Source organism: Sander lucioperca, chromosome 6 (genome assembly GCF_008315115.2).
Source record: "Sander lucioperca isolate FBNREF2018 chromosome 6, SLUC_FBN_1.2, whole genome shotgun sequence".
Taxonomy (NCBI): domain Eukaryota; kingdom Metazoa; phylum Chordata; class Actinopteri; order Perciformes; family Percidae; genus Sander; species Sander lucioperca.
In genome coordinates, this window is record NC_050178.1 from 25,869,150 (window position 1) to 25,895,902 (window position 26,753).

Genomic DNA, 26,753 nt, shown 5'->3' on the forward strand with positions numbered 1-26,753 from the left:
GCTTCATTTCAGATCAACAAAGGTCAGTTTAAATGATTTTTATCAGCTTTGGAGTGATGGCGAGCCGAGCCGGCTGCTCCTCATTGGCATAAAGTTGGTTGGATTCAACTTTATGCAAATGAGGAGAGGGCAACTCGACGCCCCGCTTCTCCAAAGTCCCCGCAACACTACCAGAATGCAGTGCACTGCGCTACCATAGAAATGAATGGGAAGCGGGAAAAAGACGCTGCCAATGGAGACACACCATCAGTCTTGTCATGTTCCTTGGTGTCATGGTTTGGTGAGATAGTGAAATGGTCCAGTCAGCTGATTGGGGAGCCACAACTTAACCCAGCATCCCTGTACACCAGACAGTTACAGAGGATAGCTACATCTATCTTAAATGATGACTCCCAGCCTTTGTACAGGGATTTTAAGCTTCTTCCCTCCAGACAGAGGTTTTTAATCCCACGGTGCAGAACAAAGTGGTACAAAAGTAGCTTTGTTCCTGCTGCTATCACTGAGCTCAACAAGAGGTAGTGATATTTACACAAATATGATAGAAGCATTTTAATTGGATTGTAAACCTGCTTTTATCTTGACTTTATTTGAGAGATTATTTATTTCAGTGGTTCTCAACCTTTTTTGTGCCAGCGCCCCCCCCTATCCATTATCCAGGTCCCTAACGCCCCCCCATCAAATAAGATGGAGGCTAATTGCCCCGAATATTAATGATTACGCGCTAATATTAGGCCTATTATTGTTGTTACTATTAATAATCAAAAAATCATATCATTGAATGACAAACAACATATTTATTAGTTTCCCAGGTATCAAAAAAGCCATGTGAATAGAAATTATATTTACAGGTGTTTAAAAAAATGCATCCATTTGACATTTAGTTTAAATAGCAGCAGCCAATCAGAATGACTAGATATGTAACATTCAAACTTTAATTAGGGATTACAAACACTAACAGTAGCCAATCAGAAACAGCTAGCAATTTAACATTCAGATCTATTTTTCATTCAAATCTAAATCTATAATGGAATTGTTCCAACAGAAAACAAGCTGGCACTTATCAAGGGGTAAAAGCAGAAGGAGATAAGTTCCCGACCTTTTAAAGTTAGTGAGAGCCCTTTGTTGATGCTGAGAAGAGTCTAGGTTTACTATCGCCTGTCTTGCGAGTAAATAGCAGAAAGAAACGTTTGGAGAAACACAACCCCACATCACGCTGCGTTTAGAGGAGGTGTGAGAGTCCCGTACAGTAAACAGTGACATCACTGCCTCTATCGCTTCTACAAGAACGTTTTAAAACACCAAACACAAGCCCTGAACTGGCGGGAGTTTGGGGAACAGCTGACTGTTTGCCAAACAACAAAGCACAGTCGACGTCTCTCGCTCGTCTCTTTTCTTTCTCTCTTTCTCCGTGAAATGAAGCTGCCTTCAGGTGCAGTAGGAAACGTCGTGTTCTATATACAATCTGACGAAAAACTGTTAATGTGAAATATAAAGTCTACTTGTGCTACAAGTAGGCGACAGGACGTCGCGGCGATTGCTTTCTTTTATTTATTTATTTTTTTTTTTTATCATCTGAACGCAGCTTCACGCTGAAGCACGGAGCTCATTTAAGTTGATGCTCAGACGTCCCGTTTCTGTGAAGGCAGCACGGAGCTGCACCAAACAAAGCTGACAGAAGAACAGAAGAGAGGAAGAGTTCTGATCCCCGTCTGGTCCAGTCACAGTGACGTCAACTGGCAGCTTTTAATGGAGCTGACCACTGGTTCAGTAGTTTAAAGAGTAAACATGTATTGTTATTGGGAATCTTTGGTTTAAACTAGCTTTCAAACAAACGCCCCCCAAGGGCACCTCAACGCCCCCCTTTCCAAAATATTGCTTGACGGTTTGTGTTCTTGCAGTTTGTGTGAATACAGCACAACAACACTGACAACCCAGACGTTAGCTACAGCGAGCTAGGACTGGACACAACAGCTGGGTGTGTTTTAGTAACCGTTCATACTCAACTAAAAAAGGATTCCAAACTCCAGTTCTGTTATTTCCCTCCAGATCCTCTCATTCAGAACCTCAGTGAAGGTTTCACTCAGTTGGAAACATGTTCAACTACTGCAGATATCTTTATCAAAACTTAAAAAAAATTTATAACACACAAACAATAATTATATCTTGAATATAAAAACCTCACCACTGATATGCACAAAAGTATCCTCAGAAATGGTATGGTTGCTTTTCTTCTGTGAGGCTACACAGTGGTAGTGACCGGTCTTGGTCACAGTAGTTTGGAGGGTGACGTCGTAGCCTCCTCCTCTTTCTGACAGCTGGGGCTCTTTGGCAGCAAGTTGGTTTCCAGCACTGTCCTGCCATTCCACTCTAAGGTCTGCAGAAGCACCTCGAACCTCACACTGCAGCAGAGCCCTGTCGTTAGTTTCACTAACAATCTTGACAGATAGCTGTAGAGTACCTGTGAACACAATGGAAACAGACAATATACGTAGAGACACTTCCCACACCAAGTTTTTACACAAAATTTGTCATGCTGAAAAGATAAATAAATCATGCAATTGGATCGCATGAAATGTGTTGTCCATTATGTAGACAATATATTCCATTCCACTCTAGTAATATGAAGAATTCTTTTTAGCTGGATAGCTATACCTTCTACCAACGTCAATGTATCATTAAAGATATCAAGATAAACTGATAGATGTACTGGATTACTTTTGGCACAGTAACTATTAGGTGTCGCCCACATGTTACCAACGCACTTAAAATACAATTACAAAACACTGTCGTTATTTTGATTTCTTTTATAAACTCTCTAGTCTATATCTAACTATAAATCAAGGACCCTCTGAGTGTGTGTGTGTGTGTGTGTGTGTGTGTGTGTGTGTGTGTGTGTGTGTGTGTGTGTGTGTGTGTGTGTGTGTGTGTCCGTTGTCTTTTAAATGTCTCATGAACTGTTCATCTGATCTACTTCACACGTGACTTCCTGGGTACCCAGTGAACTTGGGTTTTGAATTTGGAGCAGTTTGGACAGCGTCAGATATTAATAAACTGTGAATAAAACTTAACGGCCGCACAATAACGGTTGAGGGAGAAAAAAAAAATGTTCGCCAGGGCGAGGCTGCCGCACCGCACTTGGGTCGGGGTTCCATATGGTTTTGGGCCGGGCCCAGTAGAGTCTGGTGAAATATGGTAGGTCATTTGTGGGGGAATTTTTCCTTGACAAATAACAGACATGGTCGATTCACACGTGATTAAGATCACAGACAACCTCCGTAATGATCACCAATGACTAGAAGTCACCAGGTAATACTAACCCAGTGCTAATAGGGCTTAATACGCCGTGTTGTCACTTTGAGTCTAAAACCTAATGCTGTGTTTTCAGTTAGTTCTTCTTTTAATGAACCAACACTCTGCTGCAGTGAATGAAGTGTAAAGAACATGTTTATCATCTGGGACCCTCACTGCAGAGCAACAAGTCCTAATAACAAGTTTACTTTGTCCAGGAACAACTTTATTTACCTCCATGGTATCAAACTATTACCAGGAACCATCACTGGAGATATTTAGAGTTACAGTGAGTTTAGTTTCTAGTTAGAAATAAAATAATAAAATCATCAATAACTAAAATCATACCTACATCTTTGAGTGTCATTATTCTCTTTGTGTGATAAATGTGACTCAGCTGAAATACTGCAGTTTGCAACAACAATGAATAAATCCCTCTCTTTGTACTGAATTCCCACTAGGTGGCAGTATTAACTAGATAAATGGACATGGACTTACACTCTTATTAATCTGATTACAGCTCATCCAGATTTCAGAGCCTCAGTATATTTTGGTAGAAACACTGTTACATTAATGTGTTACACCCTGTTTTAATGTTTCAGAAATGTCTCTGATTCTTTGACTTCAGTCACTAAATCTCCCTCATGAGGTGTTTTCATGTTGATCCTCAGGATCAGGTTGGAACAGCTGGTTATTAATCTTTTACTTTGTGTGAAGTTTTACTAAATTATAAAGTAACTTCTATATAGCTTCATCTGTAGCTGCGTCCAATCAGAGAAGAACATCAACAATACAAACATGGAAATTATTTCAGCATCACGAGCTGCAGCAAAACTTACAAGAAATCAGTTTTAATGGATCAGGTGAAATATTAAACTAAGTTAGTAACACGATGTAAAAGTACAGAAAGTTCTGCTCTGTTTGTCTTTCTAGATGCTGTATGCAGAATATTTTAGTTTAAGAGTAATATGTATTCATACTGTTTAGAGTGAGAGGTAATATGCTGACTAACAGACATAACTTGGCCATTAAGTGTAACATTATTATTGCCATAACTTTGATCAATATTAGATTATTTAGTGACATATAACTTAACTGTATTTAACAGGTCTTATCTCAACTGGAAAGAAGAAACTAACTGTAGAGAGAAGAGTCTCAGAATCAGAGCTGACCTTCAGTCTGTACAGTGATGAAGAGAAGTAAACAAGTTCTGGGTATTATTTTCTCTGTGGTGTAATATGGAATAACTTGTGTTTTGATACTAGAACTCTGATTCTCCACTGGGCGTGTCTGTGCTGCGTTCAGGTTTTGTTCCGTCCTCCAACGCACCACGCTGGGCGCGTCTCAGAAGAGGAGCGTCTTGCTGCCTGACTCACAGATTATATCGTCTCTACAAGAACTTTACAGAACAATCCCATGTCTATTAAGCTAGTATCTACCTTCCACTCCAAGTACTCCTGTAATTAAACTCCATGTCTTCTCTTTTCTGGCGTTGTCTTTATAAAAAGGGATTTGTGGGGTCTATTATGTTTCTCCACCTCCATGATGAATCTCCCGTCGTCTGTGATGTTGTAGAGGAGACATACCATAATGGGGGGGGGGGTTGGTAAACTGACTGGATACTGTCGCTGTTTCACTTCCTGGCCGGCTGTTAGAACGCCCCGCGGCTCATGTGAAAATAGACCTGGCGCCTATCTTTAGCGGAGTGGAGCGCCGCTTCATGCACGCTTCTGGGACTCGCCGTGGTGCGGCTGGTGGATTATAAAGCATTGACTTGAATGGCGGTGAATGCTCGCAGGGGCACAAGACGCACCCGGAACGCAGCGCAGACACGCCTGGTGGAAATTAGGGGTTAGTGTCACTCTTGACGCTGCACAGCACTTCTCAATGTTCATCATTTCTGTCCTCAGAATCTTCCTCTGGAACATGTCTACAAACAGTAAATGTAATTGTAAACCTCCCCCCCCACCAAGAGTCAGGGTCTGGCCAAGGTTTCTATCTGTTAAGAGGAAGTTCTCCTCACCACTGCTGCACCAAATGCTCTTTGGGGGGGGGGGATTGGTGGGTCTCTGTGTCCTGAGATAACTCCTGTTACGATTTGACACTAGTATAAATAAATGTGAATTGAATTCTGTAAATGTGAACGTATCACGTATATAGTGTATAATCATAGTTAAATATGATCACAAAGATGAAAGATGTACATATGCTCCTAAGAGGGGAATTCAGACTGATGACAAAGTTCATTTTTCTCTCTATTAAATCTGTGAATTTGACCGTAGAGTTTTTGCAGTTTGTGTTTCAGCACAAACAACTGATGTATTAACCATACAGCTGGCAGAAATCTGTCTGTGTGTGTGTGTGTGTGTGTGTGTGTGTGTGTGTGTGTGTGTGTGTGTGTGTGTGTGTGTGTGTGTGTGCCTTAGTTCAGACTGATCTCAATATTTAACCATCAGTGCTGTTATTTATTCTCTCCTCTTATTCTTTCTCTTTTCTCTGGTGATAGTTGTGTGTTATGATGATGTGTTTTCATCTAAGTCTGAACTGCTTTGAGTGAATTCCCCTTCACACACATTTTTGAGATTATTCACAGATAAAATCAGAATGAGGAAGAATCTCACCACTTATCTGCACATAGGTCTCAGCAGAAATCTGATGACTGATAGTCTCCTGTGTTGCTACACAGCGGTAGCGGTCGCTCTTGGTTACGGTTACGTTGAGAGTGATGTAGAAAATGTTTCCTATTTGTTTGACCTGTGGCTTCTCAGCAGGAAGTTTGGTTCCATCACTGTCCTGCCACTCTACTTCAGGTTCTGGATTGCCATGAACTTCACACTGTAGCAGTGACCAGTCCTTTGTTTCATCAAGTGTTGCCACGGATGGTTTTGGTGCTGCACCTGTGAACACAGTGTGAACAACTGTAACTATAGAGGACAATCAAAGCATTAAAACATTCATATTGGGATGTTTTCATCTATTTTCTTGACTATGGGAATTAAAGTGTGAGAGTAAAAACAGTGTACACCCCCTCTCATAGAGCACCTTACCATACATAGTGAATGACAGGGTCAGTCCCTGCCCTGTCACTGCTGGCCTCTCATGCTTATACATCCCTTAGTACATTACTGTGGATTTGTTATTTAGTATCTTTTCTTTTATTGTCCATGCTATTCATGTGGAGTTGTTTTTTTATCATCCTGTTTATGATGTATGTGTATGTCGTGTGTGATGTCTTTAAGCTACTGGGACATTGAATTTCCCCTTGGGGATGAATAAATTATCTATCTATCTATCTATCTATCTATCTATCTATCTATCTATCTATCTATATCTCTCTATCTATCACGAGGAACAAGGAGAAACAAAAGCACTACAAGCAAACAAACAAGTCTTGGATGAGTCAAATTCTGACTCTTTTTTTCATAAGGATTAATGAAAATTGACCAATACACAATAAACACAATGTTTAATCACAATCATAAAAATTGTAAAAAGGAAGATTTTTTAAAAACCTTTTTGAATTATTAACATTTACACAAACTTAAAACTGACGTTGTTGTATAAATGTCTCCACTTTTAAGTGATGTATTCATAATCATACCTCCAGCTATTTATTCTGTTTATAATGTCTAACTATTAGCATGTATTGTACTCATAATGTAGCCTAGGTACAGAATATTTGCTTTCTTAAAATTCCCGAAACTGCACTTCGTTGCCCTAGTAACGTTACCTATAATCTGTGCAATACATTAGACCACACACACACACACCACAACATTAGACCCTACACACACACTAATACAACACATTAGACCCTACACACACACACACACACTTATACAACACAATATTAGACCCTACACTACACACTAATACAACACAACATTAGACCCTACACACACACACACACACACACACACACACACACACACACACACACACACACACACACACACACACACACACACACACACACAAATAATGTAATGTTTAACGTTAGTAGAACCAAGTGAGGACGTTGTGAATCATCAGGGGCCTGTTTCACAAAAGCAGAATATATAAATCCAGGATAACTGATAAAGCGAGGCTTGACCTAGACTAATCTGTTCATCCTGGCTTGGTGAGTTTCATGAAGGCCAAGCCAGGCTGAGGAGGAGAGACTAGGTCTAGTCAGGCCGAGGAGGAGAGACTAGGTCTAGTCAGGCTGAGGAGGAGAGACTAGGTCGAGTCAGGCTGAGGAGGAGAGACTAGGTCTAGTCAGGCTGAGGAGGAGAGACTAGGTCTAGTCAGGCTGAGGAGGAGAGACTAGGTCTAGTCAGGCTGAGGAGGAGAGACTAGGTCTAGTCAGGCTGAGGAGGAGAGACTAGGTCTAGTCAGGCTGAGGAGGAGAGACTAGGTCTAGTCAGGCTGAGGAGGAGAGACTAGGTCTAGTCAGGCTGAGGAGGAGAGACTAGGTTGAGCCAGGCTGAAGTAATTCAGATAGATGCGCGTCCACGGCTTTCCTCAAAAGACCGCGAGGTCGATCACAGATTTACTGATGCTAAAATGGAGAATACGCATTGTACATACTTTATACAGAGTGAGCAGCAGCTTCTTGTGGAAGTATGATGACGTGAAACACATTATTTGTATAAAAAGAAAAGAAACACAGCTGCTGTAATGAAACAGCGAGAGAAAGCGTAGCAGACGATCACGGACCGACTGAATGCGTAAGCAGCCTAAACATAAACATTAACTGACCACTGCTCTGAACTGAACAGTGTTGGGCAAGTTACTTCCAAAATGTAATACATTATAGATTACTAGATACTGTCATTTGAGAGTAATTAGTTATATAACAATATTACTGTCTGAATTGTAATGCGTTACACTACTTTTGCATTACTTTTGAGTTACTTTCACCAAAATAACAGGGGAAGTTTGATTTGGCAGCTAGCTTGTGAATTTCACCACCGGATCAATAAAGTCTCCTCTTTATCCACTTTAATACATCATAGATTATTCATATTTTGTATAATTAATATAAATATGCAAAGTAACTAAAGCTATAAAAAATAGATAAGTAAAATGTATAACAGGCAAGAAGGAGAAAATGAAAATACTCAATTAAAAGTACGACATTGTTGTAAAATGTTTGTTTATAGCACTTGAATAAGAAATTCATGTTGTTTAGTTTAAAACACTCTAAAGGAAATGTTCTTTTTATAGTGTGATTAAAACTCACTATTAACATTATTTACAGTACTTGATTTACAGCTGATTTGTGAAAAGGTAGCCTACACAACCTTATTTAACAGTAATTTAGTTTTACTGCGAAGCGTCACAGGAAGTGCTTTTATTTTGAAGTAGGCTACACGGAAGTTGTCTGTTGTGTAGCCTACTCTTGCTAGCTTACTGAGATGCTACCAGGATGCAACATGTCCGTCAGGCTTAAGTTGTTCACTTTCTTGTTTGTAAAACTGCAACATATTGAACAGTAAATGGTCACAGTAAAAGACAAGCGCTTTTGGTCGTCATTCGAAGCCATTCCACTACAGGCAGAGTTACTCTCCACGGCTGATAAAATGCAATGATATTTACGTGTAGCAAGCCTCAACATTAATTCCCGACATGTTTATATCTGTCAGCCGCTGACGTACCGTCACCTGTTGGGACATACATGCTGTCCGTACCGTCTCTGGTTCTGACCACGGGAACAGAAACAGGACAGCTCACTTCAACGCAGCGTAATAACTCCCGAAAATAATATCCATCTCGCAAATGTATTTGTCTCTGCAGTCATCTCAACCATCGAATACAGCGACAGGAAAATAATACGGCTTTTTTTTTTCCTGTGAAGAAATGTGTCGCGGTGTTGGTGAATTCTTTAGAAAAACAATGCACCACTAAATGTTGCGTTAAAATGCGTTGTAACTCGCGTTACTGAGATTGTAACGAGTATAATATTACCGAAATGTAATTAGTAATGCGTTATATTACTGCGTTACAGCAAAAAGGAATACATTACTGTAATTGCGTTACTTTTGTAACGCGTTACTCCCAACACTGGAACTGAAACCGCCATAATCATTCCATTCAAGGATTAGGCTACTAATCATTTGCACAAATTAACAGTTGTACTCTTTGCCTTAAAAGTAAGCAGAAGATAATGTTAGTCAGGAAATTTACCATGAAGATCAATTTTCTACAATGCTAGAGTATGATGCGTAAATATGTCTTTCACTCTGTTTCTCCCTCTCTCTCATGGGCTAAAATATAAATTCCCTGTCATATTAACTTCCACTGCTCACTTTTAATGCAAAGTGTACAACTGTTCGTTTTTGCAAATGACAGTGACTCATTGAATGGTTTCAGTTTAGAGCAGTAATTCATCAATGTATATTTTTAGACTATCATTCAGTCGGTCCGCTATTATCTGCCACGCTTTTTCTCGCGTTTTTTTATTTTTAATTTTTTATAGAGGACGAGTTTCCTTCTCTACATATTATATTCCTTGCTCCCTTGTGGACATAGAAAATAAAGACACTGAAGAAATTGGACTCTAAAATCTAGAAACTATAAAGATAATTAAGTGATAAATTCCATGCACACTGTAAACATGAATAGAACAGAGTATATTCATCAGTTATTTCCCCCCCCAGCAAAACATAACCAGCAAAAACCATTGAGGTGTCCTCTCCCTGTTGTTACATGAATGTACAGTAGCCTACATCACTAGATAGTTACTGGTCCAGTGAACTAAGACTGTAATTTGGGAGGATTGTACAATTAGGATATGTTCTTTAAATACAGTACAATCCTCCCAAATTATAGTCCCAGTTTACTGGACAACACAATTTGTGTGCTAAGAATTCCAAATACAATGCACATGGAAGTGGAACAAACATGATCCTTATTGTTAAAGAATAAAAAAAAAAAAAAATCAATTAAAATAATTCAAGGTGCATTGGTCAACTATAGAAATGTACAGCGTTGTATGTATTGCCCTTAGTAACAGACTTCATTTAAAACACATTTGAAATGTTATCAGCCTTTTCTAATTATCTCAACAACTGTCATAATATATTCATCAAACTTCTAACAACAATATGAACAGCAGTCTTCATACAGCAATATAACAGTAACAATGACTGTCACATGAATAATTATTAAAAACAATTATGGTCCCAACTTTAAATAATAACAGTACTTAAATGAACAGCAATATGCACCTGTTGTATTTTAATCCAGCTGATAACAAAAGGGTAAAACCACTGCTGGGTGATCAGAAAAGGCTCCAGGATTAAATAAATCCTGGCTGTTAGCCTGGTCGGGAGCAGGCTAGCTGTACAGAATAAATCTCCATGGTGATTTATGAGCCTCCACTTTCGTGAAACCGAGTCAAGGCTTAAATCATCCAGGATAACTGATAAATCCCGGCTTAATCCCTTATCTTGGTTTTGTGAAACAGGCCCCAGGTCTGTGGAACCAAACAGCTACCACAGATAACGTTATTAAAATCAGGACTCACCTGGGATGTTTTCATCTCTTCTGTCTTTTAATGTTATAAAGCGCGGAGGTTGCAAGCGACCCGAGGTTTACATGTAAAAGTGATTAAATAAATATAAACATATTTTCATGTTGACTGTGGAAGTCAACACAGACATATTATACCTCGTTTGAAACCTTAACTGGTCGTTGTTTCAACGGATTTTAGAATCTAATTACAGGATTTGCGACATCACAACAGTAGCGTCTTACTTTACGGCAGTACACAGTTAGCAACTTACCTTCTCTCCTGTCTAGCCGCAGTTAAAATGTATTTAACGGTCGAAAAGAGACATTTATAAACAAACGGGGGCTCGTTTTAAATAACAAAAGTCCACCGATTAAATTTACCTCGTTTGAGTTCAAGCGGAAGTCAAAATAACCTGAATAAAAGTCGATTATATTCCTCGTCTAGCTTTAGCGCCGCTCGACAGACTTTCAAAATAACATATTTTCAGTGCATTTCAAGTTTTGACAGAACCTCTGACCAATGAAGTTCAGTATCTCTGACAACAGAAAAACGCCCTGAAACAAAATAAACCAATCCGCATCTTTCTACGATCTAAAGTGACGTACCTACCGGACTTTTAACTCAAAGAGCCAATCATAGGAGAGCATCCCCACGTGCGCTCCACATATGTCTTATTGACAGCTAGTTTCATCCAATGGTAAGTCAGCACCGTGAAAACACGGTGAGTTTGTAGCCAATTAAATTACCTGCTTGACCATATATGGAAGTTAATGTAGCTGGACTCTCCGTGGTAGCGGGACACCAACAGAACAGAGAAACTTTATTTATATGTTTATGGAGGCGAGATTCAGCAATAATAAATGTATAAATCTTTATTTAAATGCTAAGAACATATTTTTATAGTTTTATAGAATAGTTTTTTACTCTTAGGGATATGTCTTCAGAATCATTAAGAGATTTATTAACATGATTTGGTAACTTTTAAAAAGTTTTAGAGAGCTCTATAGAGTCCTCTGCTGGAGATACTTTGTATTGCACTTTCTTAAATATCTCAGAGCCACTTTAGTCTTTCAACATAAAACTTTGTACAAACATTACAGACAAGTTAAAGGAGAGATCCTGTGAAATTCAGCCTGATGGCTCTTATTATCACTGATTATCTGCATTTAAAATAGGAATTGAAAGGGGAAAAAATAAGAAAGCTTCCATTTTTTATGTTAAATATTTGATCAATTCAGCTCTTTCAGAGCCTGAAGTGAGATCAACACACCTAATGAAACCTGATGAGTGTTTGTTTAACAGTGATGTCATTTACATACATCAGTTCTTCATGTTCTGGTATTATACAGATTAAAATGTTTCCATATTAAGAGACAGAAATGTACATGATCAAAATGAGCCCTAAGAGATTAAGGTAGGAGCTAAAAGGCAAAAAAACAAACAGTTAGAGCTTGTAAAGAACGATCAACTTGACAAACAGTTACACAGAAATAGTTGTCATTAAACTTTAACTGTTTAATAAAAATACTCACCAACAACTAGCTCAATGTAGAATGTTTGAGGTGGCCGAAGATGGGGAAAATAACAGGTGTAGTTTCCACTGTCAGATATCTTTGTATTTCTGATGATTATGGAGGCGTTGCCGTGTTTCAGTTCATCTTGAAAATGAGAGACTCGACCTTTGAACTGCTCACTCTGACCATCTCGGCCGTCGTTGTAATGTTTGCCTTTGTCATACAGGAACACCTCCTTCTCACCAGCATCTTTCTGAGCAACTTTCTTCCAGTCAAAGACACCTGATGCAATGTTCTCCTTGGTGCTGAGGGAGCAGGGTAACACCACATCTCTGTCTTGTTCCACTTTAATCAACGGTGGCCCTGAAAGATAAAATCATGTATTTTTCAGTATGTTTACGTGCTGAGTAATTAAGTTTTTTTTCAATCGCTTTGGCACAATCGTCGAATAACTATTAAACTTTGTCAAACATGACTATTTATATGAACATTTGGTCAGTTGTTAACATGACTATAGTCATTTCTCATTGCTGTGGCACAACATGCATTGAGTAAGCCATGCAGATGAAAATAGTTTGCATTAATTTGCTATTGAATCACATTACTCTGAAATGCAATTATACACGTTCATTGTGTAAATCCCTACATGCAAAATAGAGCAACCAACAATCACAATAACCTGCCACACATATCTTAGATACATAACAGGTATGTGGTTTTGTTGTAAAAGTTGTCAGATAGATAGAGGGGAACTATACAACTTCCTCACAATTTAGAGCAACCAAACGCAAACAGGTGAGAATATCACAGCAGTGTTGTAGGGGGTGGCTGCGTCACGCCAAACGCAGACTGATCTCAATAAGTGGCGTATGTATGACACGCCAATTCGTATGCCATTTTGGAGTGTTATCAAGGCGCATAATCGTTTTTTAGCGTGTTTATCAACGCCGTTTGGCCTCCATTGACTTACATTACCTTGCGATTGCGTGTCAATTTACGCCAAGAAGCGAGTAGGATGAAAGGCCGAAAATCCGCATAGGGAGGTTGGTTGGGGTGGTGGATGGGTCAAACACAGGACTTTCACCCAGGAGACCGGGGATCATGTACCACGGGTCACGTTTCCTAAACCCAACCGTGCCTTTGTTGTCCCGCGTCCCGTTATTGTTTTCCTAAACCCAACCGTCCCGTTCTTCTTTTCCTAAACCCAACCCGTCCGCTGTATACAGCGTAGACAAATGCGTACAGATAACACGCCACTTGGCTTTAGAAAGTGGCGTGTATGTTTACGTGAACTCATGATGTCACGTTGGCCAAAAGATATATTTCCCTCATTACACTGTAAAGGGAGGATATCAGGTGTGATGTCGATAAAATGTTGTGGCCAGACAGAGAGGAGATTGGATGACCCATGAGGTTGATATATTTGCAGCATATTTTCTAATTTCTTGCACATACTGTACAGTATTTCCTGATCATTTTGATGTATGTTTTTCTGTACAAGCTTTCTTTATGTATCTGCGGTTGACTGGTGTGTACATACAATGAGAAAGTATAGTGACTGACACGGATACTATTTAGCTGCCTAAATATACAATGTTAGCACTGGACAATATCAGAGTGGGTAACTATCACACTTTCAGAGTACACTGTCATTAGACAAGATGTCTTTTCATTTTGACTGTCTTGGTCTAAGCAATGATAAAGAAACCTCATGTTTTGATGACAATGATTTATTCATTGAGGATTTATTTACATTTGAAATACGAGTTCATTCTTTTGATTGAGCAATCAACTTTTGCACAGGTCACATAGAGTGATCAGGGTGGCTTTCTTGATCACATAGGGGGGAACACCTGAACACAACGGCTGAATGACATTCCTGAAAATAACATGATGCGTCTTGACTTGCATGAAAAATTCCACTTTTATATGATTAATAAAGTTTGAATAACATCCAGTTTAAACTCAGTTCAGCTGAACACATTAGGAGCATGATGGAGGGTTAGTAGTTGAGCTCATTTCACAGGAACATGTTGGAGGCCACTGCTCTAAACAGTATTTTCTAAAGAGTGGTCCATGGTGAGGAGATTTTGGTCAAATATCATCAACAGTGTTTCTCAAACTGCCTGCCAGAGACTCCAAAGCCTGACAGTGAGGAGCATAGATGTGCTGTTTTCAAAAGAAATACACTCATAAGTAAATTCAAACATTCAAACATTATTATTTGAATTGGCTGTTTTTTTTTTATGTTGTTGGACTTCAGCAATGAAGCCGACCGTTTTGCGACACTGCCGCCAATACATCACAAATAATCAGCGTGACATTTGAAGGAAATACGGAGGAGTAAAGTTTGGGGTAACCTGTTAACTGATAAGATGGATCGATGGCTTCAGACCATAGACTGTTAATATGGTCTATGCTTCAGACAGACATTACTTCCCTGATGTCTCAGCTTAACCATTATTCCTCATTAACATGGCTATTTGTTAATACTGTCATTTAATTTGGCTGTAATTGGTAATATATTGTTAAGGCCTATTGTTTTTGGGGATGCTTTGGAAGTTAGTTGGTCCGTGAGATTTTTTCATTGGGTAAGTGGTCCTTGGTCTGAAAAAGTTTGATAAACATTGCTCTAAACTACACTCAGGGAGAGGGCTCCCACTGAATCTACTACAATCTAATAATACAAAGGGTCTGTGCAGACATAAAGCCTGGCCTGACCCACCCCGTCACATCCCTAACAACCTAACAGAAGACTTACTACTTTGGAACGATGAACTGCAAACCAAAAATTATATTGTAGCTGAGAGTTGTTAAGATATTTGTACTTCATTTTGAATACATTTGCTTCAATCCATCTATTCTAAGAGGAGGTCAATCTTCCACATAATAACGTCATTACTTTGTATACAGGAATCACACCACACTCATGAATAATTAATATCACTGAACTCTTTCTATTTTTCCCAAGCAATGATGAACATCAACTCGGTTGTTAAAAGGCTTTTTCTCTCTCTCTGCATATTGTTACCTTCTAATAATGTGATTATATATGAACTTCAGAGTGGAGCTGGTGGAAGAATTACTGAAGTCTCTCTTCTCTACGGCAGAAAGATTACTACTATGACTTTCACTTCCTGGACAGAAACAAAGAACAGCTGCAGTGCTTGTGTCTGTTAATAAAAAAAATACAAATAAGAAAAAGACAGAGTTTGACAATGATCTGAATACTATACGTACATGTCGCTATTCACACAGTGCTGGCTTCACTGAGTGGTGTATTATGGTATGTAGGTAGGTAGGCCAAAAAAAGAAGAATCTTCAGGCAGAGGATATAAAGGGTTTCTAGGAAATGCACATCAACAGCCCAACGTCTCACAACAGGATGCAGCCTAGGCCCGCCCACACACATGCACGTGCACACAAACACAAACGTGTCATGTTGTGAAAATATCATATTTCATCATTAGTGATACAAGAGTCCAAAGTTAGATTGAGTTAGAGATTCTTGGAAATAGTGTTCTGTCTGCAGCACATCATTGCTCTACCTTCTCTACGGTTGGATCAGTGTCTGAAACGGGCCAGTAGTACTTCACCAGAACTGAGTACCAGCACTTCTGATCTGTGTCCCCATGAGTACCCTTACTTCTAAATGTTATCAGTATTATTAATAGGCTAGTCTCCCTTTGCCAGACCTTCCTTCACAGCGCGGTGGAGGAGGGTCTGGCTACTCCCCACAGCATTCCTGGATGGGAGAAAAACATGCTCTGGTTTACTGGTATTTCTTTAAAGGAACATGCCGACTTATTGGGACTTTGTCTTATTCCCCGTATCCCCCAGAGTTAGATAAGCCATACATACCCTTCTCATCTCCGTGCGTGTCATAACTCTGTCTGACGCACCCATCGCTAGCCTAGCTTAGCCCAGATCCTGGAGGTAACCGGCTCCATCTAGCCTAGCTTAGCCCAGATCCTGGAGGTAACCGGCTCCATCTAGCCTACTGCTCCCAATAAGTGACTAAATAACGCCAACATTTTCCTGTTTACATGTTGTGATTTGTATAGTCACAGGGTGTACAAATAACAAGGTCACATGACACACAGCCATCTTCTAACCTATACATACTGGGAACTATATTCTCAGAAAGGCGAAGCTCTGCTACTTGGGCGGAGTGATTTGCTCGCAGCACCTGAGAACCCACCTGCGCACAGATGGGTGCAGGTGCACTTGCTATTTAAACGACGTGGACGCTGGACGGGAAATTGACAACTGCGTCGGTCTTAAACTAGTAAAGACACTTACGTCGGGCTTTGTGCTGCGCTGCCGGGTGCAAGATAGGGCCCTAAGAGATGGAATGCTGTGGCAAGCAAATATTTGTTGTTAAGATGTACATAATTCCTAAAAAAAGCATCCCGAAACACGTGTGATATTTTGAACAATGCAGCAGATTAATTAGGCTAATTAGTAATAATACTATTTACATAAATAAAGACATTTGCATGCAGAAAAGGCACAAATTGTTGCAGAAAAATGTACCAGAATACAGAAAGATTTCATAGAAAACGACCACCAGACACCCCGGTTATAATATAAGACTTTTACTGAAGTAAAGGATCTGAATACTTCGTCCATCACTGCTTGGAAACATACTGTGGTTCCTACTTTAGTTCTGTTTAACAGAAAGCTTCAGGCAGCGGATGAAGAAATGCACATCAATGCCCCACCTTCTTAGGACTAGATGGATGGACACACACACACACACACACACACACACACACACACACACACACACACACACACACACACACACACACACACACACACACACACACCTGCAGAAATGACGCCATATCTAAAGTTAATAAACAATATTGTTAATCTGTGCTAAATATTATTATACATAATGTGACCGCAGCTGAGCAGCATGATTAATAGTCTGTTTCTAGACCTCTGCATGTTTACATTGAAATAATTAAAAATAAATGACATTTGCGAATAGGGTGTATAGGCCTATTTCAGTGTAATGATCAGTTTTCTTACCGTTTAGTTGAGCAGACGTGATTCCAGAGCGAGTCAGGAGGCAGAGACACAGAAGAGGAAGAAGCTCCATCTCTGTCGATGTCTCCTAAAGATCAAACATCACTTTAACATCACAACGTCTCTTATAACAGAGATGGAGACACTCCTAACCTACATCCATGCTCCTAACGGGGGGATTGGCTGAAAACACTTTCGGTTTCAAGGCAAGCTGCAACAACAGCCACACTTCCTGCACAAATCCTTCAGAATAAAAGCGTCATCTCTGTATAACTATGACTCATGCATTCTGCACAAGAGCTGCTCATAATGTGCGCAAACTGCAAAAAGCTCTTCATCTTCACGCTAACATTAAAGGTGATTATAAAAAAAACTACAGAGCTAAAGATTAAGCTATATATTCATGTTAATGCACACATGCCTGTACTTCTTCTGACCACTTTATCAGCAGAAGTAAAACCTTTTCCGGTGCAATTTCTCCAAAATAAAAGTTATTTAACTAAATGTTGCACAAAAAGGAGGTACTGTGAGTTGGCAGCAAAATACAGCTGTTCAGGATCACCAACCAGGTAAAGTGGGATCAATACTTTTTGATAGCAAAAAAGTCTATACCATTGGTTTCCCAAAGTGGGGTTCGGGGACCCCGAGGGGTCCTTGAGGGTGCTCCAGGGGGTCCGCAGCAAAAAGGGGAATCGTTTTTTCACAAACATTCCATCCATAAGTAACACAATGACAGAATGTAGAACTGTTTTGGTCATAGGTTTCATACACTCTCTGTTATATAACACCAAAAAAATCCTAAATCTGATAGTCGACCCTGGGAGAAAGTCTTACCGATTGGGGGTCCGTGGTCTATTTGGTTCAGTTTAGGGGCCGTTTTTGGAGTTTTGTGAGTTAGACTGCATCTCCTCCTCCGGAAAACGGTCCCATAGATTGTTTGTTTAAAGGTGCTGTAGGTAGGATTGTGAAGATCCAGGACTTAGCCCAAAACGTTCTCCTAAGCCCCTCCCCCCACAAGGGAGAATGAATGCGTGTGCATGAGCAGTGATTGACACGCAGTTAGACACCCCCCCTGGCCCTGATTGGTGGAACAGGGAGCTGTGGATTTTTGCAAATCTCACTACAGGCTGTAGGTGGTGTCAGAGGAGCCAGATTTTTTTTTAATGACCTGCTTCATGTAGTTCTACTGGAACATATGGTCAGTTTCAGCAAATATGACAGAAAGTTAGTTTTATAAGTCTTACCTACTGCACCTTTAAGTGTAGAGCTTGATTCATACTTCTGTGTAAAATCTACGCAGTGGCTACGTACGGACCCTACGCCGTAGCCTGATGTGCACCTTTCGAAAAATGTAACTACGTGTCGCGTCAACGCACATCGCTCGGCCGTAGCTTGGTAGCGTTGCATTTCCCCCGACTCATTTCCTGGTTCTCCTTCTCCATAAACAACATGAAATCAAGGAGAGGGTTAACTTCTCCTGCTTCAGATTTCACACCGTGGTCAGAAAGAACAGGAGAGCCCTGAATGTTTACACATTCTCTGCTCCGTCTCTGGCTAAAGGGGGAAAAGCTCAGAAATATCTCACAACCCCTCATCTGCAGTGGCCTAATGATGCCAAATCAAAAGTTATCAGGGGCCTTTTTAACTGGTGGGAAATTGTTGTGCAGATCTAACACACCTGAGTCACTCCTGGCCTTTTACTAGAAAGATGTTTTTACTGGCTGTGGTTTTATCTGTTTAAAGGTGCCCTGCCACACAAAACCGTTTTTACTTGTATTTTTTGAAATATGTTAGGTCCATATCAGCCATATCAGCATGTCAGCTCTAGCCACTGAAAAGAAATAAGCGGAGAAATCAGTTCAATTACAAAAGCTGGTCAGTCTGACATTATATTGCCTGAGCTCATTACTATTCATGAGCTTGCCCAGTTGCGCTGGGTAAAGGATGCTGATAGCCAGGCTCTCATTGGCTAGCTGTTAGCCAATCCAAGCTTAGCTTGTTGAATATTAATGAGAACTGGCACAAATTGAGCTGAGTCTTCCTGCAGGCTTTTTATACCACGCTAGAATGGCTTGAAACAAGGTAATCAAGGCATTTTTTTTCCACAAATTTTTTTACAGAGTCCATGGTAGAACTTCAGACATTACCACAAAGTAATGAAATACGTGTGGCAGGGCACCTTTAATGAATGGCTACATGTTAGTGAAGGACAGGTTCAAGCTTGCTAAGCATAAGAAAGCTATTGACTTTTCTTCGGAAGAGAAAAGAAAAGCTGATATGCTATAATTAAAACATATAAAACAGCCTCACTGTGATTTAATCCAGGCAAATGTACTGGTTCATATTTTCTCGTGGTAACGTTAGCCTTTTCAAAGGAATTAGTAGGCCTGAGGTACCCGGCACACCGATGTTTGATTTCTTAGAAATATCAGTTACAAAACAGCAATGTGTTGCAACACCCACGTCTGATTTCTCAGTGTGTAGCAACATTCATGTCTTGCAGGAAACGTGTAATTTCTGCAGAGTTAAAGTGGAACTATACTAATTTTTACCTTAATTTACCTTAACTGAACAGCTTCGGCGTCATTGGAATGGTTATATGACTTTTTTCAAGTTGAATGGTGGTCGTCTCGCTCCCCCCTAGCGCCTGTGAGCAGAAAAACCACCCTTACACCTTTGGGCCGGCAAGTCGCCGTCCTCAGCGTCAGGAAGTATGGCGTGATATCAGGTCTCGCGATGCAACAAATCGCTTCACGGCACTGCACAGATACACCAATTCAGGAACCGGCTAACAAGGTAGTGATGGAGTTTTTCACACTATCGTCATGGCTGAGCCGGCAAAAAAGAAGCAGAATGCTAGGAAAGCATTGTCGGAGGAATAGAGAAAGAGGAAACAGCAGACTGACTGAGAGAGGAGTCAGACACAAGTAAAGATAGGAGCTGCCAAATATCTATTCTGAAGCTGTAGCGGGAGCTCTATAGAGAAACCTGCCAGCAAAAAGCGAGAAAACAGCGAAGAAATGGCCAAAACTGCATAGCACCCCTTTAAAGTGCATGTTGTCTAACAGGATGTCTCCACACATTCACCCAATCACCTGCAGTAATAATTACACATAGCTTAATCTAAAGTTATTTAAAAACTACCTCCAACAGCTCAAAAATCATGAGGAAAAAAACTGATTTACTGATTTAATGTCCCACTTCAGCTTTATGTAAATACTAAATCTCTGACGTACCATTTAAAGATTTATCTGATGCCAACAGATCATTGGACAAATGAAGTCCTCAGTCCTAAAAGTACTGAGTTTTTAGAACAGCTACAAGTTATACAGAGCAACTATACTGGATCTTATTTCCTTGCATGCATGGGCCATGAACACTTGTGTTTTCCCCTTAACTTGTTTGGGGACATGAACTCCTCTCCCCGACTAGGAGCCAAACATCCACACTGACCTCCAGTCTAGAGGATGTTCACGCTCCTGTACAGCAGCAGTCAATGTGGTGCTGACAGTAATAAATATGTGGAATACATGTTGTGGATGGAGCTACGTCCGGAGGGAGTTGGGTTGGGAACCGGAGGGTCGCCAGTTCAAATTCCCGTATGGACCAAAGTATGAAACCTCGATCGGTAGCTGGAGGGGCACGGCCAAGGTGTCCTTCAACAAGGCACTGGACTCCCAACTCACGCTCATCTCATGGAGCAGCCCTTCACTCTGACATCTCTCCTTTAGCATGTACAGGTCCTGTGTGTGTATTTCAGGCCTGTGTGTAATGTGTGTGCAACTGTACTAACAGAGTGAAAATTGTGAATTTCCTCTCGCGGGATAACTAAAGGCATGTCGTCTTCTTCTTCTACATACGAATAACAATGCTTTACTTTTCGTAGCTATACGAATGGTTCATGCCACAGCTTGCTGAGTCCTAAAAACATATCAGTCAGAAGAATGCATTAGGCCAGGGGTTTTCAAAGTGGGAGGCAGGGCTCCCCAGGGGGGGTTCCAAACTGTTTCAGGGGAGGCTCAGTGAATGGAAGTGAAAAATGATTAAATTAGTTATTACATACATGTACTATGTACTTTATTGTATTTGTATTGATTGCTGTATGTACCTTAATGTATTGTCAATAGAGCCATGCCGCTTTGAATATTTTAGTATTTTTGAGAAATGCAAAATCAGTATTCCTACGAGAAGTTCTGTACTGAATTGTTCTAAATAGTAAAAAAAAAACGTCCTTGTTTCTAACTCACATGTAGCTGAACTAACCAATCAGACGCTAGCAGAACTTAGACTGAGGTTATAATGTGAGGAAAACCACAGAGATAGAATTAAATAATTAAACGTGTAAATATGTTAATTATAACTGTGTAAACACAAATGAAAATAGTTAACTGTATAAACATTGTAAATACATTGTTAGTAAAAAAAATTCTCTGTGCCATTTCAATATCAAGTACAAACAATTTGATTGGAGATTATTTTAGTTCAGTATGCAGGTCTCGGTTCAGCCAGGACTGCACTTTATTTTTAGTAAGTTAGTAGCATGTATATGTATATCTAAATGGAAGTTTATTAAAAAGATGTAAACAGTGCAGTGTGTTCAAAGTGTAGTCTATGTGTTTCAGGTGAGGGCTAGTAAAGCTAAATCACTTTTTATACAAGTTTCAGCTAAAAAAAAACAGTCACACTGCAGAGAATAATGTCAATATTGACGTTTTATTAAAGATTTTGAATAGTATAATTTGAATACTTTTAAATTTAAATGATAAAGGCACTTTATTATTGATTAACAACATAAATAGTGCAAGAACACAAGTACAGAGAGGCTTTTTTCTAAATACTTTTTTCTTCAGCGTATCTTCTTCTAAAAGATAGTGATAGAGACAGTCAGGAAAGACAGGAGATGACATGCAGCAAAGGGCTCTGTGGTGGACTCAAACCAAAGTCACTGTGGTGAGGACTCAGCCTAAAGTACCAGGTCTACCCGGTGACCCACCAGGGCACTTTATTCACTTTCTCACTGAGTTAGATAAGAAGATCAATACCACATCTCAGCCTTTACTATTCTTCTAAATACACAAGCAAGAAATGATTGTCTAAAGAGCTAACAACTGTAATAAAACACAATATAAAATAACAAAAAAATTAAATGAAGTGACCTTTTTTTACACAATATTTCACACTTCAAACCATCACAGAAAACATTGTAATTATGTCTGAATACAAGAAGACAAGACTTATAAGAGCATCATCATGTTGATCTGGTCCTCTCTGCTCTACACACCTCTGGAACAGGAATACTCTACAAGTCTTACACACAGTTACACAATCAACTAGAGCTACAAGACTAAATCAATGAGCCTATACATTGTGATATAACACAAGCATAAAATAACTGAAAACTAAATAAATGTTTCCAGCAACACAGACATTATCAGAGCCTTTCTTCCATCATTAATGAATGATGTTCTTTTGACTCTGGAGTTGAACCTGCAGGAAAAAAGACAAAACAATATTAAAGAAATTAAATTAATCTTTCTTGATCATATTCAGGCTGCACAATCACAGTTTTACCGCTAACACATCATTTATTTTTGGTGTCTGATCTACACAGATCTGCCCCAAAATGCATTCTTTTCTGTTTGGAAATAAAGTTAATGTTAATGCACAAACATGAACCAGAATATCAGGTACACTTAGAGACGTCTACTGCTTTGTGTGTGTCGCTGTGTGATTAGAATAGAGTCCTACATCAAATCTATTCAATCATTTTAAGACTAGAATAAAATGATCTTGAGTACTATTAGTATTATAACATCCTGTCGTATGAATTTAAGCAGTCCCATCTTTTCACTCTCAGCTTCACACATATGGCTGTAAAACTAGAGGCCAGAGTTCAAACACACATTAAAAACTATGAATAAAAGTAAAGTTCACTTTTTGTTGGTTACTCTTAAAAACAAAAACAAAATGCAGATGCATCTCTCAGTAACATCAGACAGTGTTCACACTCAGATTTAATCTACTACAGACTGCTGATATTTCATTAAGAAATGTGAAACTGACACCATCGATGAGTTCAAAGTTTTCATCATGTTTGTTCAGATGCAGCAGCTAGATAACAAGGTGGAGACCAGGCTCCAGTCCTTAAATGAGAGGACATCTTTAACTCTTTCATCAAAGTACTCACCAACAACAAGATTAATGTTGAATATTTGAGGTTTCTGAATTAATGGAATAATACATCTGTATTCTCCACTGTCAGCCCTCGTCGTTTTTCTGATGATTATGGAGGCGTTGCCTTGTTCCAGTTCATCTGGAAAATGTGAGACTCGACCTTTGAACTTCTCACTCTGACCTGGACGCTCATCACTGTAAAGATGACCTTTATCATACAGGAACACCTTCTGATCATCATCAGTTTTCTGGGAAACTTTCTGCCAGATAAACCGTGTTAACCGAAGGTTCTCCTTGGTGATGAGTGAACAGGGTAAAGTAACATCACTGCCTTCTTCCACTTTGATGAGTTTTGGCTCTGGAAGATAAAAACATGTATTAATCAATATGTTTACATGCAGAGTCATCAGTTAGTAATTATTAAGGCAGAAAATATTTGTAAGCAGAATTATTCCACAAAGGCAGTTTTACCAGCAGTTTAGTTTGTAGTCTAATTTCTCCTCTAACATAATTATTTCTTCATACCTTTTTAAACATAACCAAAATATTTGGACTATGTTTAAGCTTGTACTGCATTATATCATTTACATACCCTTCATTACATGTATTCAATAATTTTAAGAATAGAATAAAATGATCTTGAGTACATTATAACATCCTGTCGTATGAATTTAAGCAGTCCCATCTTTTCACTCTCAGCTTCACACATATGGCTGTAAAACTAGAGGCCAGAGTTCAAACACACATTAAAAACTATGCATAAAAGTAGAGTTCACTTTTTGTTGGTTTCTTTCAAAAACAAAAACAAAATGCAGATGCATCTCTCAGCAACATCAGGCAGTGTGCACACTCAGATTTAATCTACTACAGACTGCTGATATTTCATTAAGAAATGTGAAACTGACACCATGGATGAGTTCAAAGTTTTCATCATGTTTGTTCAGATGCAGCAGCTAGATAACAAGGTGGAGACCAGGCTCCAGTCCTTAAATGAGAGGACACCTTTAACTGTTACATCAAAGTACTCACCAACAACAAGCTTAATGTTGAATATTTGAGTTTTCTTTTTCTTTTCTTTTTTCTGAATTGATGAAACAATACAGGTGTATTCTCCACTGTCAGCCCTCGTCATATTTCTGATGATTATGGAGGCGTCGCCTTGTTCCAGTTCATCTTTAAAATGTGAGACTCGACCTTTGAACTGCTCATTCTGACCTCCAAGTTTATCACTGTAAAGATGACCATTATCATACAGGAACACCATCTGAAGACTATCAGTTTTCTGCCAGATGAACACTTCTGACCGAAGGTCCTTCTTGGGCCAGAGGTAACAGGGTAAAGTAACATCACTGCCTTCTCCCACTGTGATGACTGTTAGTCATGGAAGACAAACACATATATTAATCAATATGTTTACATGCAGAGTCATCAATTAGTAATTATTAAGGCAGTTTTACATGACGTTTAGTTTGTAGTCTAATTTCTCCTCCATAATTATTTCTGCATATTTTTTAAACACAACCAACATATTTTAACTGTTTAAAGCTTGTAGTGTATGATATTATTTACATACCCTACATCAAATATAATAAATAATTTAAGAATAAATTAAGAATAAAAAGATCTCCACTACATTATAACATCCTATAACAGTTTTATTAAAGAATATCCAACTGACTTGATCCTACTCTGGTGTAAATACCAACACAATGATTAATGACTGAAGATAAAACAACTGCAAAGACTCTGAACATGAGATTCATAAATAATCTGTTGTATTGTCTGCTCATCATGAATATTTTGATACAATTCATTATTTTAACTTACCTTTATTACGATTGAATGTGATGTCACCCTTGTATACCAGCACAGCTAGAACAGCAGCAGCAAGAAGAAGAAGAAGGAGAAGAAGAACTAAGCCAACAATCCGTCCAGTGGAGAGCCCTGAAACAGAAGACAACAAGTTACTCTAAGACTCAGAATGTAACACAGATCATATCCAGCAGATTGGATATCACAGTCTACACAAAGAGAACAACTGAAGGTTGGAATGGTCCTGAAATCTAAAAATCTGCAGATAAAACCAGAGGTGGGATGAATGGCGTTTTTTTTTTTTTTTAGGCGTAATTTACAGGGGGGGTGGGGGGGTTACAGCCTCTCCAATAATCAACACTGCCAGTGCAACCCCCCAAAAACCTAAAATCATAATTTCCATTACATAAATAAGGACATTTGGATCATAACTTGAGGCAGAAAAAGCACTATATTGTTGCTGAAAAAATTCACCAGAACACAGAAAATGAAGAGTGTGATATGCTCAAAATATATTATTATTATTTTTATTACTATCTTTCAAACACTAAAAGTGGTACCCACACAAGATCAACGGACCACATAACTCCCCTCCGGTGGCCCACCGGATAAATTACATCATTCTATTCTAAATCCCCCCCCACCATACCTCTCAGCAGGCGCGTAGGCCCATTACGGCCAGGGCGGCACTGGCCCGCCCACTTTACTCACTGGCCCGTCCAGCCAAGTTTGATCAAAATACATTTTGTTATGAAAAATATTCAAATGTATGTAAAAAAAAAAAAAAAAGAAATAGTAACAGAACTAGTTGTGTGTGTTCAATGTCTCTTCTGATTAAAACAAAACTGTTTAAACCCATAGAATAAGGATCAAACAATTAGGAAGCCTTGGAACATAGGTGGTCGCTATGGTAACAACAGGCAGACTCTCCTGGCTGCCTTCAGCAGCTAACGTTAGCTAGCTGGCTTTTTAGGCAATGTACCATGGATATGTTAAGCAATGTACTGTTAAAAGTTACCGCGACAACAATGGCTTCTCTTTAAAGTGGTATGGACAGTTTTCTTGGATTGAATCCAGTGTAAATAAGACCGAGCTCTTCTGCAGCATGTGCAGACATTTCCCCAGCGGAGCTGACAGCCAATCAGAGAGAGAGGAGGCCCTCACAGAGGTAACATTAAGTAAAACGTGTTTCATGCTTCTTGCGTTATTATTTTAGTAACCTAGTAACCTTCCTATTTAGTAAGAAATGGTGAACACTGATGATGGCTTCTAGCTGAAACGTGTTTGTGTTTTGCCCACATTAAATAAGAAGATAACTTATTAGTGGGAATGCTGTTCAGCAGCATTCCAACTATTGTTATTCTGTTCTTTATTTATTAGTGGGAATGCTGTTCAGCAGCATTCCAACTATTGTTATCCTGTTCTTTATT

General features: G+C 39.3%; 2 protein-coding genes and 1 long non-coding RNA gene across 4 annotated transcripts; 1 reads left to right on the forward strand and 2 right to left on the reverse strand.

Annotated features, from left to right (window-relative positions):
• The first annotated feature begins 80 nt into the window (after window positions 1–80).
• Window positions 81–12,660, forward strand: LOC118495218. 2 transcript variants are annotated; one of them, XR_004897537.1, is made up of 4 exons: window positions 81–93; window positions 4,435–4,440; window positions 11,431–11,439; window positions 12,559–12,660. It is a non-coding gene; the product is annotated as an uncharacterized LOC118495218 (long non-coding RNA). The 2 variants fall into 2 exon arrangements; XR_004897536.1 differs by lacking the exon at window positions 4,435–4,440 and adding an exon at window positions 4,484–4,487 and having other exon boundaries at window positions 82–93; window positions 11,429–11,439.
• LOC116040094 (CD276 antigen-like) lies at window positions 1,123–17,528 on the reverse strand. Its single transcript, XM_036001839.1, has 4 exons — window positions 17,341–17,528; window positions 12,319–12,663; window positions 5,910–6,185; window positions 1,123–2,458 (listed from the first exon to the last, which is right to left on the reverse strand). Exons 1-4 carry the CDS (start codon window positions 17,408–17,410, stop codon window positions 2,157–2,159), a joined length of 993 nt encoding a protein of 330 aa, XP_035857732.1. The 5' UTR covers window positions 17,411–17,528; the 3' UTR covers window positions 1,123–2,156.
• Window positions 17,529–22,031: 4,503 nt separating this feature from the next.
• LOC118495350 lies at window positions 22,032–25,454 on the reverse strand. The gene is made up of 4 exons (XM_036002547.1): window positions 25,339–25,454; window positions 24,541–24,882; window positions 23,525–23,869; window positions 22,032–22,824 (listed from the first exon to the last, which is right to left on the reverse strand). The coding sequence occupies exons 2-4, from the start codon at window positions 24,773–24,775 to the stop codon at window positions 22,769–22,771; spliced, it is 636 nt and encodes a 211-aa protein (XP_035858440.1). The 5' UTR covers window positions 24,776–24,882; window positions 25,339–25,454; the 3' UTR covers window positions 22,032–22,768.
• Between the last annotated feature and the right edge of the window lie 1,299 nt (window positions 25,455–26,753).

Coding starts and splice junctions, on each gene's coding strand:
- LOC116040094 (XM_036001839.1), bottom strand. CDS start 17,410: ATGGAGCTTCTTCCTCTTCTGTGTCTCTGCCTCCTGACTCGCTCTGGA. Junction 6,186..12,318: donor CTACATTGAGCTAGTTGTTG/GTGAGTATTTTT, acceptor CTGTGTTCACAG/GTGCAGCACCAAAACCATCC. Junction 2,459..5,909: donor GACCTATGTGCAGATAAGTG/GTGAGATTCTTC, acceptor TTGTGTTCACAG/GTACTCTACAGCTATCTGTC.
- LOC118495350 (XM_036002547.1), bottom strand. CDS start 24,775: ATGGTGTTCCTGTATGATAATGGTCATCTTTACAGTGATAAACTTGGA. Junction 23,870..24,540: donor CAACATTAAGCTTGTTGTTG/GTGAGTACTTTG, acceptor TTTATCTTCCAG/AGCCAAAACTCATCAAAGTG. Junction 22,825..23,524: donor CAACATTAATCTTGTTGTTG/GTGAGTACTTTG, acceptor TTTTTCCTGCAG/GTTCAACTCCAGAGTCAAAA.